This window comes from Pipistrellus hanaki (assembly GCF_964339955.1).
Source record: "Pipistrellus hanaki genome assembly, chromosome: 1".
NCBI classification, from domain to species: Eukaryota; Metazoa; Chordata; class Mammalia; order Chiroptera; family Vespertilionidae; genus Pipistrellus; species Pipistrellus hanaki.
Window position 1 is genome coordinate 41919154 of NC_140503.1, and position 15346 is coordinate 41934499.

General features: G+C 35.3%; 1 protein-coding gene across 2 annotated transcripts in view; it reads right to left on the minus strand.

Moving 5' to 3' along the window:
* The window catches only part of ZWILCH (zwilch kinetochore protein), a 29957-nt gene that overhangs the window by 2750 nt on the left and 11861 nt on the right, over window positions 1-15346 (minus strand). The window contains exons 7-18 of one of the 2 annotated variants that reach the window (XM_084887142.1): window positions 15091-15246; window positions 13107-13178; window positions 11818-11911; window positions 11254-11303; window positions 9819-9924; window positions 9224-9303; window positions 7411-7567; window positions 6857-6885; window positions 5299-5435; window positions 4076-4171; window positions 2649-2761; window positions 337-457 (exon numbers count right to left, since the gene is read on the minus strand). In XM_084887142.1, the coding sequence (XP_084743268.1) occupies window positions 363-457; window positions 2649-2761; window positions 4076-4171; window positions 5299-5435; window positions 6857-6885; window positions 7411-7567; window positions 9224-9303; window positions 9819-9924; window positions 11254-11303; window positions 11818-11911; window positions 13107-13178; window positions 15091-15246 (1185 nt within the window). In that variant the 3' untranslated portion in view covers window positions 337-362. Of the gene's footprint in view, window positions 1-329; window positions 458-2648; window positions 2762-4075; window positions 4172-5298; window positions 5436-6856; window positions 6886-7410; window positions 7568-9223; window positions 9304-9818; window positions 9925-11253; window positions 11304-11817; window positions 11912-13106; window positions 13179-15090; window positions 15247-15346 lie in introns of both variants that reach the window. The other variant, XM_084887143.1, reaches the window with a different exon arrangement.

A 15346-nucleotide genomic window follows, 5' to 3' on the forward strand; every position in this document is an offset into this window, starting at 1 on the left:
CAGTGTTTTTCTCTTCCATTAATATTTTTGAAATCAAACTCTCTTTCTACTCTATATCCAGCTTTAAGGTACAACAATATTTCCACTAAAAAAAAACCCCTGTTTTTGTTTCCCTGGTTTTAGAATTAAACTGACCTAGTAGGTTGACTACAGAAAGTAGACAGGAAATTAAAGACTTACACTGTTCAGTAACATTTGGTAAGTCTTTTATATGATTACTGGTAAGTAATCTATATTCCTAATGTATTAAGTCAGCATTTATGTTGTAGGGGAAAAAACATAAGGTATTTAACACATTACAAAGTATTCAGAGAGAACAAAAAGTGAACATACTACCTGATAGAGGTGCCCACCAGCACACTTCATTTGAAATGCACCTGGCTGCAGGTAACCGCGGTAGTAAAGGAGATCCTTTCTTCCAGGCTGCTGTTTAATATTGATTCAGAAAAATCTGAAACTAGAAAGATAGTGAGGTCAGAATTGTTTACACCCTGCTGACTTTTCTACCATGTATACTGCTGAATTTTACAATAATAGAGGTATAGCCTGAATGATGTGTCTTCTACTTTAAGATAATTTGTTAGACAAAAAGCAGCAAGAACAATTCCTTTAAGTAGTAAACACTCTGGGTGTATTGAACACATGACTAAACAAATTAAAACATAAAGCAGATTTTTTTTAAATTATACATTTTTAATTTGGTTTATTTGTGCCTTATCCACTACAGTTAAATAATTTTTCCCCATCTTAAACATGTATCTCAGAAAAAAATATTCTACCTAGTATTTGTAGTCTTAGGGTTAGACACATATCTGTTTTTTCCTCCTGAAGTCTGTTGTATTTCAAAATAAATGTACAATTAACATTTAGATGAGATTATGTGCACTTTCTTATGGGTCAACATTTTGGTTTCCATATTCTCACCATTATCAACAATCATTTCCTAAATATCCTCTGGGTGAGCAGCACTCTACTGGACACTGTCTTTTTCCCCCATTAGCTCCAAATCATTATTCTCTCTTCCCATGGCAGATAAAGGTACATTTTTCTCTCTTATGTCTTCCTGCTTTTGATATCAACTGTTCTACTCAAGAGTATCATACCACTAGATATCTTGAAAAACTAGTATTCAACCAAAGTGTTCAGTCCAATGAAATAGAAAGTCTAACTTCTTAATTACATGTGACCTTTAGAAAAAACAAATCATTACTGGGCTTTAATATTTATAATCAAGGCTTTGTTTGAATGTAAATGAGGTCCTCCTTCAATAGTGGGTCCTGTTTTGGGCCAAAGGTCACTGAATCATTTCTAGACAAACACATCAAGAATATATGATGCTGAAACCGGTTTGGCTCAGTGGATAGAGCGTCGATCTGCGGACTGAAAGGTCCCAGGTTCGATTCCGGTCAAGGGTACGTACCTTGGATGCGGGCACACCCCCAGGAGGGGGTGTGCAAAAGGCAGCTGATTGATGATTCTCTCATGGATGTTTCTAGCTCTCTAGCTCTCTCTCTCTTCCTCTCTGTAAAAAGTCAATAAAATATTTTTTAAAAAATAAGAAAAAAAGAATATGAAGAGGTTATATTATCCAAGACAAAATGAAGTTTGAGTGTGTTTCTAAGCACACAATTTCATTTATTTATATACAATTTCTTGAAAAATTTTAATTTCCATACGACTCATTACACCAATGCATTAGCAAATTGTTTTAACTCTAACATTAAAAAATCACTTTCACTTTTTTTGAAGCGAACTGCATCAAAAAGACTGAAAGATACGTGGAGTATACTTCGCTTATTCACCATCATTGGAAAAAAGTGTTTAATGTTGCATGAATTTCCTCATGACAGAGGTGATTTAATCTTTAAAATTTTTAAACGGCATTTTCAAAAATACATCACATATGTGTTTAAAACTTAACTTTTTGATTGGTAAGGTATGTACACATATAATATCTTAATAAAAAATGAAAAAAAAATTAATTTTTAATCATAAAAGTAATATATCTTAAAAACACACACACACTAGAAACAACATATGTAGATAAAGTAAAATATTTAAGTTGGTGGTTCTCAACCTTAAGTTGCACAAGGAAATTACCTGGAGAACTTTAAATATTAATGATTTCCAGGCTCTACTTCCAGAGATTTCAATTTACTTGATCTGGGTATAAGAACTTTAAACATTAAAAATTCCCCAGATGATTCTAACGTTCAGCCAAAGATGAGAATCACTCCTCTATCTAAAATAACAAAAAATCACTCTTTTATGATTTTTTTTTTCCCCCAGAATAAATGTTTATATGTAGAGTTTAGGAAAATCATTTAAAATTGGGCACAAGAGCTCAGCAGGAGTGGCTTCGTGGTTGAGCATCGACCCATATACCAGGAGGTCATGGTTCAATTCCTGGTTAGAGTGCATGCTGGGGTTGCGGGCTTGATCCCTAGTAGGGGGTATACAGGAGGCAGCCGATCAATGATTCTCTCTCATCGATGTTTTTATCTCTCTCCCTCTTCCTTCTTCTCTCTAAAATCAACAAAAACATTTAAAAACATTAAAATTGAGCAAAAGACCTATAAAATAATCTCTATCAGTAAAATTTCATTTTCATTTTCAATTTCTCTAAATAGATTACAAACCATATTTACCAGATTTGTGACAATTCAGATGGTCTACAGGTAGACTGTCACTCAGTTGCCAAACTGTTTTCACTTTTTTTTGGCCACTATTTATTTCCACTCTCCATTTCTGTGGCTTCTCACTAAGAAAATAAACACCAAAAGGAAAAGGTAGTTATTTCCTTTCTTTTTTCCTTCTACAGTCATTAGTGAAATCCTTATGTGATAAGCACTAAGAAAGAAGAGACAAACAGGTCAGAATTCTGAATTTCAGATTTTAGAGGTTGCTGAAGTTGGGGGTTCACTTCTAAAAGGAATTTAGAAACATGGGTCTGAAGCTAAGGAGATGCTGGAGATATGGGTTATGAATTATTAGCCCAGAGGAACTGAAACTTTCTATCACCAAGGGAAGATAGAAAGTAAGAAGAAAAGAAGTCAGAGAATATAGAGTTCTGGTAAAAACTTACATATAAAAAGCAGACAGAGGAAGGAGAAATTGATAGGGAACTATTCTCAGCCTAGAAGGTGGACTAGACTTAGAATTAAAATTAAGACAGACAGAATGCAATGTCATAGAAACAGAGGAAGGGAAAGGTTCAAGAAAGCAATTGTGTTAACCTGCCTGTAGTGCTTACTGAGGGAGAAAGAATTGGTGGGCTAGCTAATTGCACAAGGAGCTGAAAAATATTATTGTATTGGAAAGTGTCCACTGGATATGGTAATTAGAAAGACACTAATAAGCCCTGGCTGGGTAGCTCAGCTGGTTAGAGCACTGCCCTGATATATAGGTTGCAGGGCACATACAAGAATCAACTAATGAATGCATAAATAGATGGAACAATAAACTGATGTTTCTCTCTCTCCCTTTCTCTATCTCCTCCTAAAAACTAAATAAAATAAAAAATCTTAAAAGAAAAAAGAAAGCCACTGATGGCCTCTGCCAGAGCAGTTTCATGGGAGTGCTGGGGTTTCAATAAGAGGGAACTAAATAGAGGTAGGGTATAAATAAGAGTGACTTTAGTATAAGAGAAAGTTCAAGTATATTATATGCTGAGGGGAGACCATCATTTGAGGCCAACTCAAGTGTTCACATGGATGGCTAATCTGTCTTCTTAGCCTCACAGTTCTCTACCTCCTCAATCCCATACTCTTCTCTCACTCCCACTGCCATTCCTTTGACTTTATCATTACCCTGATCACTCTTTTTCCACTGTCATTTCCTTTCTGGTTATACTTTCTACCCTGTTCAGCAAAGAAATTACAAATTGATCGAAAGAGAGTAGACAAAAGGTCTGGGAGAAGGCCGGGCAGAAGGGCACTATCAGACTATGAGCAGAGAGGGGTAAGATGATGAAAGTTTCAGAGGAGAAGCAGCTCTGGGTTCTGGGGAACAGACATCAAAACTGCCTGGAACCATGACCGGACTTAAAGTATAATTTAATTATTAAATTGCTTACCTTTGATATAAATTTTTTACAGCAGTTGGTCTGACTGGCAGCTGAAAAATATGTTGCTCATCAAGCGGATTTTGTTTATAATATTTTATGCAGGATCTATAAAAGTAAAAAAAAGACCCTATTTTGGAAAAAAAAATGCCACGTGGAGATAAAGGTAGTCTAAAATTCATAAGGGAACCATTTTATTGAATGCTACTAACCATAACATCAACAACAGAATAATTTCAGGGACACAAAAGTAAAAAACAAAATACTATAGCCCTACTCCCAACAAAACATTGGTTATTTGCCTTTTGATGGAAATATCATTTGCTTTTAAAAAATTAGTAGTAGACATATTTCTCATAAATATAAAACACATTAAATTGAACCCAAATAAAGGCTTATTTATGTGTGTGTGTGGGAAGAAAGAAAAAAACAAAGAGGCAAAAGATACAATACAGCTTCCTTGGTCTTCAGAGTCTGAGGAATTAAAGAATTAACTTATTTATACTACTTATCTTTAATGGAAAAAAAATAGTAACAATTTCTAGTACTTTTCCCTTTATAACTGAGGCAAATTCTAATTTTGGAAAAGGCAGAGATACATTTCCTTTCACAGATAAAAAGAAACTCAGTTCTGCCACTAGATGGTTCACTTATTTCCAGTTTGAGACCTCCAATACACATAAGATATCAGCAATCCAAGTATGAGAATTATTCCAAACAAATTTTAGTCAAACTGATGGGCAGAAATCTCTAAATTACAATAGTGCTGTTGACAGAGGTCTGGTAATATTTAATTCCATTTAGTTACCATATAAATGGCTAGCAATTAGTTTGGCCCAAATGTATAAAAATGTGGAAAAAAAAAAAAAAAAAGACAAGAAACTAATATTCATTAAGCACCTATTAAGTGGCAGATACTTTATACACATTATATCACTTAATCCTGACAATAAACATACGAGGTTATTAGATCCTTTTATAGATGAGAAAACAAGATGAGAAACTTCCTCTGGAAATGAAGAAGTGCTAGAACCGAATATTAAACTTATTCCTTCTGAACTCAAAGACTTTCCTTCCTATGACAGTGACTTAGAACCATTCTGCTACTGTGAAGACAGGATGCGCAGATTCTATCCTAACTGATAATAAAAAGGTACATATTTTGGCTGCAACTATTTCAGAAGAGAATGTTATGTTAGTAAAAAAAACAAACAAACAAACAGAGAAATACTTACAGTGTTAAAGAAAAGAGGAGCTCATGTTGAGGTTTAATGAAAAGCTTGCAACTGACTATTATTTCTAGAATATGGTGGAGTTTTTGAACACGACAAACTTGTTCTTGTATATCTACTGATGGAGAAATGAAATATTCCTAGAATATAAAAAAAGTGTAAGCAAAATAGGAAGTTAGTTAAGGGAAATCTTTAGAAAGAATATGTGTATGCCTGCTAAACCTAAGTCTGGATGCTTAATTCATGGGGGAGGAGGAGGGGGGAGACAGGAGGCAGCTAGATAGGATATAACACCTTTCAATACAATTTCTCTAATTAATCTAAGTGAAGTCTTCACTGAGGATGCTCTAAGCAAACCATCTTACATATTCTCTGGTGAAGGCAAATCACAGAACTGCTCCACCGAGGAGGCCCAAGAGGGTGGCTATGCTACCCACCAAGCTCTCTAGATGGAAATTTGAAAAGCAAAAATTAAACCTCTGAAGAAGCCAGTTGAATCTTACTTTGCACAACAGACACAGCTAGAGTTTTCTATCTTGTATTTTTCTGAGACATATGACAAATGAGTTGGTACTATAGATTCATTTCTAAGCCCCACTGGTGTGGTTTGATGGTTGAGCATTTACCTAGGAAGCAGGAGGTCACAGTTCAATTCCCAGTCAGGGCTCATGCCAGGGTTTGCGGCTCGATCCCCAGTAGGGGGTGTGTGGGAGGCAGCTGATCAATGATTCTCTCTCATTATTGATGTTTCTATCCCTTTCTCTCTTTCTCTCTCTCCCTTCCTCTCTCTGAAGTCAATAAAAACATATTTAAAAGGATCTTCCATAGAATGTCAAGGGTCAGAATAGATGCTGTTCAATTTCATAAACTTCCTACATATAGACACTAGAAAAATACAAAAGTTTGTAATCATGACCCTGAAACCCAAAAGTCTCTTTTGAATTAATAAAGAACATCACAAATTTTTTGGAATTTGTGTATAATAGAAATGGGTCAAGGGAATATAAAGCAAAAATTCCTTTATAGGGCCTATAAAGGAAGGCATTCCCTAATCATTTTACTTTTATATGTTTTTTAAAATGTTTTTATTGATTTTAAAGAGAGAAGAAGGGAGAAGGATAGAGAGATAGAAACATCAATGAGAGAGAAACATTGTCTGGCTGCCTTCTGCGTGTCCCCTTACTGTGGATCAACCCTGCAACCCAGGCATGTGCCCTGACCAGGAATCAAACTGGTGACCTCTTGGTTAATGGGTCAATGCTGAACCACTGAACAATACCAGCCGGGCCCTTACCATTTTAGACAAATGGGAGTTGTGAGATTACACAGGCTTCAGCAGGAGACAAGTATGTGTCAGTAAGATAAATGTAAAGAAATGATAAATGATACTAAAAGGGCTTATTTTTTTAGTTACAAGACAGTAGTAATTAAGGGTATTGACTGTCCCATTTATTTGTTTCCTGGACCGAGGATAGAGGGACACTGATTAGGCACTTAATAATTATATATAGAGTGAATAAATAAAAGAAAAACCACATTTTGATTAAAAAAATAAACTCACCAAATGATTCAAAGATGCAAGTTCTTGACCTATTATTATGAAAAAAACATACATGCAAATAAACTTTAGGTATTATCTGTTGCATGTTAAAGAACCTAAGAAAAAATTTTCATAGTTCATATATAAAAAAGATGCTCAAGCTAAATAGTTTCTCAAAAATAGTCAAATTTTCTGGCACATTACACCATAAAGACATACTATTACTTTTTCTAAAAATGATCAGTTTGCTCTAATAAACACAATGAAGTGTTGGATATTAAAACAGCATCTCATAAAATCATTTTTATTAATTACATTATACTCATAGAATTTCTAAATGAATAGAATCTCAACTAAAAACAATCAAGCAAGCACTCTAAGTATCTTTAATTTAATACCTTTTTTGAGAGAAAAACCAAAGGGCCAGAGAAGGGAAGTGTTTGTCTCACAGTGAACCAGGGGCAAAGCCAGAACTACAAATGACTAGGGACAAGTAGAAAGATAAAATCTGAGAATTCCTATGGGCTGATAACTATGATGTACTTTTTAATTTTTTGAGCGAGGAAGGTACTTACCTATGAAAAAACTGATATAATCTTTCTTTAGTTTGTCCAAACCAACTTCCAAAAGCATCTGAACTGGAAGAGTCCCACTGAGAGAAACTGTGTCCATGGCTCCATGGTAAGACTGATGAATGAGCTTACTTAGTAAACTGTTACTTCCACTATGGAGCTAGAAATCCAGAACATTTTATAAAGCCATAAATTAATCCAATAAGCAAAAGAGAAGCAAACTGCATTAGCTACAAGCTAAAAATTATAAACTTGCATCTTTAATCTCCTGGTACTATAAATTGTTTGAATAAAAGCCCCCAAGTTACTTTCTAAGATGCCTTTCCTGCCTTATTTGTTCAAGAACAAAGCAATTAAGAAGGGCTTAAACTTATTACTCCCAGATGCAATTCCACCAAAGAGAAGGCAGAGCTGGTCCTTTGAAGCTTTATAACTAGTAGGAATTCTCTTCTCCTGGCTAAGAGCTATTTGAGCATCTTTGCCCAAATCAAACATTTTCAACTACACTGAAAATCTACTGTAGCAGAAAACTCTCTCAATGGTCCATGCACATGCCATAAGGAACTCCTTATTGACTACGATATCCAATATATCGATACTTACTTGATCACTTGCAAATTAAAAAGAGCAGCAACCTTACAGATCTAACATATGTTCCAAATGTTAAACAATTTTAAAAATATCTAAAATATTTTTTCTCACTACTGTCTTCCTATGATCTCTAATTTTAATCACAATCTTTTACATTTTCTTTTTTTAAACTACTTTCACTTTGTTTGTACTCATTGCACCTGGCAGGGATATACTGGTAAACACTTCACACAAAAATTCTCAAGGAAAAAATCCAATGGCCAAGACTACAATGTCTAGAATCAGCCCAATTAATTAGAGTTTGCATGTCTTTGCTCTGGAGTGTACCTTTGTTCACATCTTTGAAAGTTTCAAAGCTTTATAGGCATGAATTTAGCTGTAACATTCTTTAAAATAATTCCTATTAAATAAGGATTCCTTAATTGTAAAAACACAAATTCATTATGGAAAATTCATAAAGTATAGAAATGTATAATGCAGTTAGAAAAACTCACTTGTAACCCTAATACCAAAACATTTATTTGCTTCTACATTTTCCTCTCCAAAATTTACATTCTTTAATACAATAGTGTATATTCCTGTATTTTTACTGAACATTATAAGAATTTCTCCACATCTGTCAGCATCATTTTTAGCAACTATTACATGTGCCATTATGTGGTTACATTATTATTTACTTACTCATTTCATTTATAGTGGAAATTTAGGTTACTTACATTTTTTTCTACCATAAATGAATATCTAATGACTATTCTAATACATAAAATCTTGATACACATTTATGTATGAGCTTAGGATGAATCTTAACAAAATAACTATTGATTTAACGGGCATGACACATTTGCAGAATCATTATGAAAATTGATTTCAAGAGTGTTCCAAATTGTACTCTCATCAGTAGTATATGAGAATTATCATCCACATCAATAGTAACAATGACAATATTAGTCGCTTACAAATACTAAGCACTTACCTATGAGCTAGGTGCTAAGAGCTTTACATGAATTAAATTACTTAATTCTAAAACAACACTATGAGGTAAGTATCATTCCTACTCCTGCTTTAGAGATGAGGAAACTGGAACACAGAGAAATAAAGGAATCTGCCCAAGTTTACACAGCTAGTGAGTCACAGGGCTAGAATTCAAGCTCAGGCAGTATGCTCCAGAGCCGATGTCTTTAAACACCATGTTGAGAAAACATTCAACACACACTACTAAACCTACCCATGGCTGTATGTCACCACGTTGTAGACTCTGGATGATCAATGTGAAACACTTCACCAAGTCTTGATATGAAATCACACCTTGAAAAACAAGTCAGTCTAACATTATGTTCATGGCATTTCTGCAGATGATATATCTCTCATTAATCTTAAGAACACACAAAGAGGAAGACAAGAATCTGTATTTTATGGATGGAGGAAGGGGAAAGAAAAAGGCAAAAGACAATGTATTTCTAAAGAAAGAAATTAAACTGCCACAAAATAACACACTTAGTAAAATATTAAGGAATATCTTTTCCTTTCTCTAATAATTATAATTTCACTAAGATGTATGCTTTGATTCATGTAAACACAACTTAAATACCATCTAAGTCTTAGCAGAAGAAAAGAATATTCTATGAACTGCCTTACATTATTAGTACAATTCTGGAGTAGAATATGCCAGTGCGTTACTAGAAATTAACTTGTAAAACAGGAACTAAACTTACACACAAAACTAGTAGAACACAATGTGTTATTTCCAGAAGACTTAATTAAAGGTAAGCCTAAGAAGTAACAGGAAACAGTTTTATTGTACAATCACAATGAACACCTACTACTACTCATTTTGCACCACAGCTGCTCAGCAAAATCCAGATCTCCCCGAACTGTGAAAAGACAGTCGATGGAGCGATCTAATGCAGTACTGTCGGTCTTCACTGTCTGAAAAAGAAGTGCCAGAGAATACTCAGTTTAGTTTTTTTATTTATTTTATATTTAATATATTTTTATTGATTCAGAAAGGATGGAAGAGGGAGGAGAGGAAGAGGGAGAGGGAGAGGGAGAAAGGGAGAGAGGGAGAGAGAGAAAAAGAGAGGGAGGGACGGGGAGAGAGATGGAAAGAGAGAATCATTGATTGACCGCCTCCTGCACACCCCACACTGGGAATAAAGCCTGCAACCCAGGCACGTGCCCTGACCAGGAATCAAATCATGAGGCCATAGGTCGAAGCTCAACTACTGAGCCATGCTGGCAAAGCTCAGTTGTTTTTGTTTTTTTCAACAATGAAGTAGTTTAAGGCCAATAAGCTTTCAAATGCGGCTCTGAGAAAATATAGACCCATGAACACACACAAAGAAAGATGTGAATGAATTTTCTATAACTTCATTCACTAATGAAGATACAAATCAATAGTGAAAAACCGAACCCTTAAAATTGTTTTTAAAATGTGATGCCTAGGCCAAAACCGGTCTGGCTCAATGGATAGAGCGTCAGCCTGCGGACTGAAAGGTCCCAGGTTCGATTCGGTCAGGGGCATGTGGCTTGGTTGCGGGCACATCCCCAGTGTGGGGTGTGCAAGAGGCAACTGATCGATGATTCTCTCTCATTGATGTTTCTCTCTATCCCTCTCTCTTCCTCTCTGTAAAAAAATAAATAAAATATATTTTTTTAAAAATGTGATGCCTAAAAACAAGCACTGACTTTCCTTTATGTAAAAAATTTTAAATTACTGTTGTCTCCATCTTCCTGTTTGTCAAATGACAACACAATTAGCTTAATTTAATAATATCACCTCTGGCATATTAACATGCTGTTTTATATTAATATACTAAAGTTATACCATGTTATGGTATATTAACATATTCACTTCTACTTTTCTACAGTTGAGAATTAATAATACAGATGTATTAGTTCTATTTAAAGCTATTTATCAGCCCTTTAGGAAAACAATCACCAGTGCTGACATTAAAGACCAAGACAAGACTACCCTCAAAACACTGCCTATGTTGTATGTACCAGATCCATTTGACAAGGATGGTACAGCATGAAAGATAATACAACCACATTTAAAAGCTATTTTAGTGTACATTTCTTTTTTTGTTCTTGAATATGTATTTTTTGCTGAAAAATACCATCAATAAATTAACATACAAAATGTACAAACATATGAGTAAATAATATAATGACAAAGGACTATCTTTGTGGAAAGTGTTTTTTAAAAAATATTTAGATTTCAGTGAGTGTAGAATGTAAATGCTTACAATCACTTACCTCTGTGTCTTTTTTTGTAGAATCACCAAATCCATCCAGCTTATTTAAGTCTAGAAAGTGGCAAAAGCATATTAATTCTGTATTTTATTTTTCTGCTTTCAAAATTATTTTCATCCTAATCCTTTTTTCAAATGACAAATGAGGAGAGTAAAAGTATAACTGAGGATTTTAGCAAATTACTTAACTCTCCAATGGAAGTCATAATAGATAACCCTTGGGCAGGGGTGAGAGGATGAACTGAGATACATTGAAAGCCCTGACACATAATGCTGGGCATCTGGTAGGTGCTCAGGGTTACTGTTGCACCTTTTTTCTACTACAATCTCAAATATGGTTATGGTATGTTAATTTTAAATTAAATCTTATTCTTAAAATTTCTTAGGCTGTTACCATTACCAATTCAGAATGAAAACCATCCTCTGAACATAACAGACTTCATAGTTTATATATCCCAACCAAAAAGAATACCAAGCCTAAAAAGACAACTTCATTTAAAATAGCAAGTATAAATTCCCAATTAAGAAAAATAAACAATGTAGAAGCATGGGTTAGGTAAACAAACACCATTTAGAAACTCCTGCACAAGTTCAACAGCAGATTTTGCTTCCAGGGGTGCAGGCCATTCGGTTACACCAGTCCTCAAACCAATAGCCAAAACCTATAGATTAAAAATAATAACAAAAGCGTGTTAGCAGAAAGCACAGTTTAATCAATAAGAATATATTTAATATTATTATTTATTGAGTATTTAATCACATGCCAGGACTGTCCTAGTGTTTCATATATAGTATGTTATTTAATCCTCACAAAATCTCTACGAGGAAGATATTAATATCTACCTTCATTTTACTAGGAAGAGGCTAAGATAACTGACAGTGCCAGGACATACACCCAAAGATGGTGTTCTGAACTATGATGCCATGTGTTTAGATGCTACAGGATTCAAGACTGATAAGCCTGCCCTGAAGATGCTTGTAATTTTGGTTAAGGTTTAGTAATATAGATGAAATAATTGGGAACCAAAAAATAGAAACAACTAAAATATTCATCAGCTGATAAATGGATAAACAAAATGTGGCCTATCTATACAGTGGAATGCTATTCAGCAATAAAAAGGAACAAAGTATTACAGAAAGTATATTGGTGGTTGCTAGGGGCTGATGGGGGTGAGAAGTGACTGCTAAATGCATATTGGGAGTGATGAAAATGATCTAAAATTAAAGATGGTCATGGCTGTACAACTCTGTAAGTATATTAAAAACCACTAAACAAGTGAATTTTATGAAATGTAACTTATATCTCAATAAAGCTGCTAAGAAAAAGAAAAGAGAAAAAGGTAGGCAGTGATTGGATATAACTGACTTTGTATGCTAGGCTAAGAGACTTGGAATTCCTACTACATTAAAATGAGGCACCCCCTTGGGATTCAATTTGTAGAGTAGAGCCAAAATTACTGAAATATAAAATTCTTGAAACACATGCTCATTAATCTTTAGCATCATTCAAAACCCAAGTTATTAACCAGCAGATTACATATGCATCTGAAATAAATTGGCATTTAACCTACGTGGAAAGAGAGGTATCCATCATATAAATAAAAACCAAACACTCCCAGTAAAAAAAGGCAGAAGAATGGTAGCTATTATTTTCTAACTAATGCTCCCTTTAAATGTAAAGACCACTGCCACATAGTAAAATTAAGCTGCCCAAATTGCCAAGAGAATCCAATGCATATATAACATTTGGAACAATTTTTGAAGAACACAAAACTACTAAATAACAATGATATTAACAAATATTTTTATGAAAACATGAGACTTAATGCAAGTAACAAATTCCAGAAGGATACTTACAAGGAGAAATTTCAGTTCTCTGTGAAGATGATTCAAAGGACTTCTGGGATCTCCTGATTCCACTTTAATATTCTAAAAAGTTCTCAAAGTCAGTTTCACTGGTAATCCCATCTTCTTGACATAAGGGTCAGAGTTACTTGCATTTCAAACTACCCACACATTAAAAAATATATTTTATAAAGCACTGATATATTGAAAAAGGCAAAACTTCATTTAGAACATCTCAGAGATACCACAGATCCTGCCTATCTATACTAATAAAAGGGTAATATGCTAATTAGACTGGGTCGACCAGCCATCTTTCAGATATCCTACTTCCTTCTGGACAAAGTCATGGTGGTGAGGGCAGAGGCAGTTAGGGGTGATCAGACTGGCAGGGGAGGGCAGTTGGGGGGCGAGATCAGGGGAGGGCAGTTAGGGGTGATCAGGCAGACAAGCAGAGAGGTTAGGGGTGATCAGGCAGGTAGGGGGGCAAGGTAGGGGCAATTAGGCCGGCAGGCAGAGTGATTAGGGGAGATCAAGCAGGCAGGCAGGCAGGCAGGCAGGCAGGCAGGCAGGCGAGTGGTTAGGAGCCAGTCGTCCTGGATCATGAGAGGGATGTCCACAGGGATTGGGCCTAAACCGGCAGTCAGACATCCCCCGAGGGGTCCCAGATTGGAGAGGGTGCAGGCCAGGCTGAGGAGCTTCCCCCCCCTTCCCCACTCTATGCACAAATTTCATGCACTGGTCCTCTAGTCCTGATATAGTAACTTAAATTCAGGCCATCAAACTTCATTTCTACACCTACAAATGTACCTACATGGAACAACTAACTGTTCTTAAACGTTCTCTTGTTCTTGCTTACTGAATTTCCAAAGGACAAGTAGGAGAAATATAAGTACAGCTCAAAACTCAATGATAAACTTAGCATTACCACACACCAAAGATAACCCAGCCTCCCCAATAAATATGCCCCTTAGACACATTTTAACTAAACCAACAGTATGCTGTCCTACCTGGAGGTAAAGTTTTACAACTCCAAGATATTATTTTAAGGTTGGGTGGGGGGGGGAGTAAAAAAATTCTGTTGTATGTAAATTCCTATTGAAGGAAAAGCATTAAGAATATGATTATCCATAATCCCACCACCGTACGTAACCACTATTAACCCTACCCAGGCTTCTGCGTACACATTTTTTTAAAAACATGGTTAAGATTCTACTAAATGTTCAATTTTGTACTTTCTGCTTTTGCCTGCTTAGTAATAAGCATTTCCTATTATTATTAAAGACACTAAAGATTTTTAAAGAATGTGCAATATTTCATCATGGAAATCTATTTTAGTGATTATCCTATTTGTTTTGAATAGTTTGGAAACATAGCTATATTACTGCAAATAGCTTTGTACATATATTTTGTTAGCAATTCTAATTAACGTCTTAAGACAGATTCATAGAAATGTTTAAGGGTGAAAGGCTTAGTAGTATAATAATTCTTGATCTATCGCCAATACATGCACTCTCTATTTTAAGAATAGCACAGATGACAGCTTAGGGAACACAGTCAATAATATTGCAATAATTGTGTATAGTGCCAAGTGAGTATTAGACTTACCAGGGGATCACTTCGTAAGTTATATAAATGGCTAACCACTATACTGTACACCTGAAATTAATGTAATTTAAATGGCAGCTATAATTTTAAAAAAAAAAAAAACAACTATAAAAAGAACAGCAGAGATGATGTCACTTTGATAATTTCACTTAAGTCCTAACTCAAGAGACTATTAATCACTGGAAAATTCTTAAGTTATTTACTTCCAGTGCTATGGCAATTCACCTGCAAAACCTCCACTGGCTTCTCTGGCTACTTCCGGGGGAAGCTGTCCGAGCTTAGGAAAGGCTGGGGCAGAGACTGGGACAGGAGGCATGCAGGCCCAGCAACAAGCAAGTTAAAAGTAAACCCACACTGAGTAAACGCAACAGAAAACAGGGCTCACTCCTACCAGAGTTGCAGTTGAAGAGAGTGGAGGGGTTTGAAGAATCTCATCCACAGGACTCCAGGAAATATCCAAAGTGATCGCAGTCTGTGATGCGGGGACTGTATCATCCAAGGCAGTGGACTTCAGGAGCTCATACTGGGCAAAGCCCCTGGCTGTCACCTGAAAAGAGAGCATCCAGCACACCAGCTGTCACATGACCAAAGGCCATTTTCAAAACTACTTCGATTCTTTCCCCAAAAGAAAAAAAAGTAGTATACTT